General features: G+C 44.8%; 1 protein-coding gene across 1 annotated transcript; it reads right to left on the bottom strand.

Annotated features, from left to right (window-relative positions):
• On the bottom strand, positions 1-3,987 carry LOC123077717 (uncharacterized). Its single transcript, XM_044500019.1, has 6 exons — positions 3,635-3,987; positions 1,299-1,419; positions 826-947; positions 607-728; positions 365-524; positions 1-107 (listed from the first exon to the last, which is right to left on the bottom strand). The coding sequence occupies exons 1-6, from the start codon at positions 3,940-3,942 to the stop codon at positions 98-100; spliced, it is 843 nt and encodes a 280-aa protein (XP_044355954.1). The 5' UTR covers positions 3,943-3,987; the 3' UTR covers positions 1-97.
• Positions 3,988-4,580: the final 593 nt, after the last annotated feature.

The following is a 4,580-nucleotide window of genomic DNA, read 5'->3' as shown; positions in this document are numbered from 1 at the left end:
TTCAGGTGCTTCCGGACTCTGGAGGGGCCCTTCCGAACATAGAAATTCTGACAGGAAATTTGCCATTTGTTACAAACAAGCAATGGTGGAGTTGTAGTCACGAGTCCCTGCCGAGAAGACACATAATGGTAGATTAATCCAAACCTTGTAGCTTGCGTTTTATTCATATGATTTGTCGAGCGCAATTAACTACAGAAGCAATTGGCACTAAGCCACTACTAGCATATTACTATCTACTTTACAGAGGACCAAACACCTTTGCGAGTAACAAACCTAACAAACTACCAAATCAAACTGACCAGAGTGATTCAAGAAAGCAGCTCTTCAGAGAAACGAAATGTGACTAACATCAGTTGATTGGTACCTGGTGATCTTAATATTTCTGAAGGATAGCATCACAGTAAGTATCAATGTAACCATGGCGAAGCAAAGGTGCTCCAAGGAATGACCGCTAATGAAATATCTATTCACACTGTAAACCTTTCTGTCGGCAAGGCCTTCGAATCTTGCCAGAAGGTAAAAGCCTGCACAGAGATACCAATTAAATAAGAGTTTTTTTAAGGTTAATAAGTTTAGATGCATTAGATCAATTCACTGTTACCTTACCTGTAGCAAGAAACCAAAATCTTGAGTGTGTATACTTTGGCGCGAACAAGAATAGCATTGCAGGAATGGCAACACAAGGAACCAGGTTTAAAACTACCCACAGGCGCATATCATCAAGAATCCTGCAGCCAGCCAAGCCAGAACAGCACATTACGTACTCATTTTATTTGCCGCCGATATTAGAATAAAGAAGCCCGACAACTGGGCACTTGTCTATACCTTTCACACGCACTGCTCACCAGTAAAAGAGACAAGAGCGAGATCAAACAAGATAACCCAGCCCTCTCATCAACTCTTTCAATTACCAATATCGACAAAAGCGAGGAGGCCGACATCATCATCTGCATTGTGAGAGCATCCAGTAAACATTCGTCTCAACAAAGGTGTCATGGATCCCATTGGTTTATGCACCAAAAGAACATTCAGATCAGATACATAGCACAATAATATTAATACCCAAATCACATAGAAACCCAGATACAGATAATTTTCACCTATGGTGAATGCTTGGATTTAAAATGTAAGTAGGCAAACTGCATTTTTAACAGAGTAATTTACCAATAGAGTCCAAACTAGGCAAATCAGAAGTTTAATTAACAAATAGCTCAGTCCCTAAGTACACCAAAAAGACAAACTAATAATTAGTAAACTGCAGAGGGGAGGATGGCAGAAAGAAGAAATGTTTAGAATACCGGCAACCTGTCCCAAATTAACCGGTCATCATCTGGCTTGAGGTGATAGTAAGCTGAGCCAAATGCTGCCCCTACATTCCCCACATAGAAGAGGAACCATCCCAAGGCCTCCCACCTTAAGCTACATAATTTCCACAAAAGTAAAATAGGTTTTATTAAACACCAGTATAATTCATTTGACACATTCAGCAGAACACAAGAACAAAATTTTCTTTGAAGTGACAAATCTCAGCTACAAATTTTACTTCTGTGAAACTTAACACAATGCAAGGAGCACACTATCATTTCACTCCGGCTTGTTCTTTTAACAATGATACTAGAATATTTCTTTAGGGAGCAAGCCACAGGACGATTAGTTGTGCACTAAATGACAGATTTCTGCAAACAGGAATATCATACACATCTTAACTGACACATCTTAACCTACCACCCACATTTCAAATCCCACTGACTGTTTTATTTTACTCTGTTGCAAGACTGCGGATTTCTAAAGCTCATGCATTCTATCAAGAAATCTAGCAATAGGTAGGAAAACACGGTAAAATTTCCATATAAAAGCGAAAAAATTCAATTAGCACTGGATAAGAAATATTCTCTTTGATTAGAGCATTACTGCATATTCTCAATCAGTGGAGCTGGAGCCTCATTGGGCCATGGTGAATCATGTTCATGGCCATCCTTTCGCAATACTCACATTTAATTCGGGCATCGTCCATTAATAAGTGCTCTTACTTGCTACTCCCTCCGTTCGGAATTACTCGTCCAAGAAATGAATGTATCTAGATGTATTTTAGTTATAAATACATCCATTTTTGTGACAAGTAATTCCGAACGGAGGGAGTAGGTACTAGTACACATTAAGAACTCTCTTGTAAGGTTCTCAAGCATAATTGATAAGACGTGCCTCCTTCACAAAATTGTTCAAGGTCTTTTACTACGAATTTGACAATTTGATTATTCGTCCCATTCTTTCAAAATACGAAAACACTAACGCCTACACGTGTGGGCGTTAGCCAACTCGCCCACACGCCTCGATCGCCACCCAGTGCCTTTTGCACGAATCTTGGCACGAGAGGGCTGATTTTGTGTGCCACGTAGGACAACTCGCGTGTGTGGCGTATGAGGGAGTTCGCCCGCACGCTGTTTTTCCTCCGAGGTCAGCGATTGCGACTCGGGGCGTGCGGTGGAACTGCCGTCGCGCCCGCACGCCCCGCACGACTTCTGTCCACCATCTCCCACGACTGCCCATTTTCCCACTCTCCCACACCCAAGTGTCATTTGCCATGTTTTTTGCAGGTTACATGGCAACAGCCCTATTCGTGATTGTAAGCAGACGGCAACTCTCTTTTACCCCGAACATGTTATTGTTGCCACGTCTGTTTTTTGTAGTGCTACATGGCAACTGTCTAGTGTTAGTAGGTGGCAACTCCTAAAGATACCACCGTAGTCCACATGCCCGTCTCCTCTCCCACACACCAAAAGCTATCAGTTGCCATGTGTTTTTGTAGGGTACATGGCGACTGCCCTAGTGTGCTTTGTAAGCAGACGGCAACTCTCTTTTACCCCGAACATGTTATTGTTGCCACGTCTGTTTTTTGTAGTGCTACATGGCAACTGTCTAGTGTTAGCAGGTGGCAACTCCTAAAGTTTTCAAATCATGGCAACTGTAGTAGACCAGACCATACATGGCAACAGCTGCAGTTGCCCAAAAATGGCATCCGGCACTTAACCTGAGATGGCAACTGCAGTCGAGCAACCATGGCAACTGCAGTTCAGCGACATGGCAACTGGAGTTACGAGCAACCATGGCAACTGTAGTTGTCCGACACGGCAACTGTAGTTCAGCGACATGACAACTGCAGTTGTACGACATGGCAACTGCAGTTCAGCGACATGGCAACTGGAGTTACACGTACATGGAAGAGGGTCCGGACCATAGCAATCGCGGCGGGACGCGTGGTTACTGACACGCGGGGCGTGTGGCTCGCAGGCGGGGAGGGGCGACGGCCGAGACGGGTCGTGCGGGCCGCGCGCTCGCTCGCCCGGACGTGCTCGTGCGGGGCGATCGCGCTGCACCGGACGTGCGGGCTGTGGCTTTGCGCGCCCGGACGCGGTCATGCGGGCGGGTTCCTATCCATGCCACACGAGGCGTGCGGCACAACCACCCGATACACCACACGTGTGGCAGTTATCGGGACCCTAAAAAAAGTTATAGCAAAACCCTCCAAATGATGCATATCATGTGAAGCAAAAAAAAAATCACTTCTTTAGTTCTTTAAGCTAGACATTTCCCCAAATAGCTGGTGTGCGAGCAAGGGAAAGGGCATATGGCTCACCTTATGCCGAAGCATCCACCGCCGAAGAGGCACAGGATGAGTCCTGGTACTCCAGCAAGGAGAAGCGGGTAGGCGGTGAGCACGTTGAGGGTGTTGGGCACGCCGAGGAGGTTGCGCATGTCGGCGAAGAGGTGGAGCGCCGGCGAGTGGCGGAGTCGTGGTGTGGCCACGAGAAGCAGCGCCGAGGCGAGGACCGCGCCGCCTGCAATCGCACGGCGACGGTTGTCGGTGCGGAGCACCGCTGCCGCGAATGGCCCTAGGCCGAGGCGGCCACCGCCGCGGTGGGGGTAGTCGGCGGCGAGATGCATGCCTAGATTTTTCAGATGCGGTTACTCCGGCTTCAGGCCTAAATTCTATTCTCTTGGGCCGTCTTATTCTTTTGGGCCTTCTTTTGATTCTCTCTTCCTTTACACCACATCATCTAAAAAAATCTGTCACTATTTGTGGAATTTGCAGAATAAAGTTCGGTTTTACCCCTAAAAAAAAATCTGTGCTAAAAAAATCTTAAAAAAATGTTGCCAAACAAACTAAAAAATCTGTCACTGCTTGATAGTCTTTGAGTCTTGAGTGTGGAGCAATCATTTAGGAAATTAAAGAAAGAAATAATCTCTTCGAATCTTGTAATTTCTTGTATGAGCGTAGGATCTTTAGTTTTGAAGCTCATAATCTCGCCAAATTTGCTTGTATGTTAGATATAGGTTGGCATATCTGGTTGGGTGATCTGCATGACCCAATCCTTGTACCTATGAACATTGTTTTGAATCAATAAAGTCGGCAAAAAATTTCAAAAAATATATATATAAAAAGCTGCTCCATTCAAAAAAATATGCTGGAGCTAAAAAAAGAAATACTAAAGAAAATCCGTCGTGCTAAAAAAATATCTGCCACATAAAGTAGTACTTATCCCCTTAAAAACACAAAATAGTTTCTCCCAATTACGTAAGAC

The sequence above is a fragment of the Triticum aestivum genome, chromosome 3D (assembly GCF_018294505.1).
Source record: "Triticum aestivum cultivar Chinese Spring chromosome 3D, IWGSC CS RefSeq v2.1, whole genome shotgun sequence".
NCBI lineage: Eukaryota > Viridiplantae > Streptophyta > Magnoliopsida > Poales > Poaceae > Triticum > Triticum aestivum.
This window is presented reverse-complemented; position numbering and strand designations above follow the sequence as displayed.

Coding starts and splice junctions, on each gene's coding strand:
- LOC123077717 (XM_044500019.1), bottom strand. CDS start 3,942: ATGCATCTCGCCGCCGACTACCCCCACCGCGGCGGTGGCCGCCTCGGC. Junction 948..1,298: donor TAATTTGGGACAGGTTGCCG/GTATTCTAAACA, acceptor CTCACAATGCAG/ATGATGATGTCGGCCTCCTC. Junction 525..606: donor ATTTTGGTTTCTTGCTACAG/GTAAGGTAACAG, acceptor ATCTCTGTGCAG/GCTTTTACCTTCTGGCAAGA.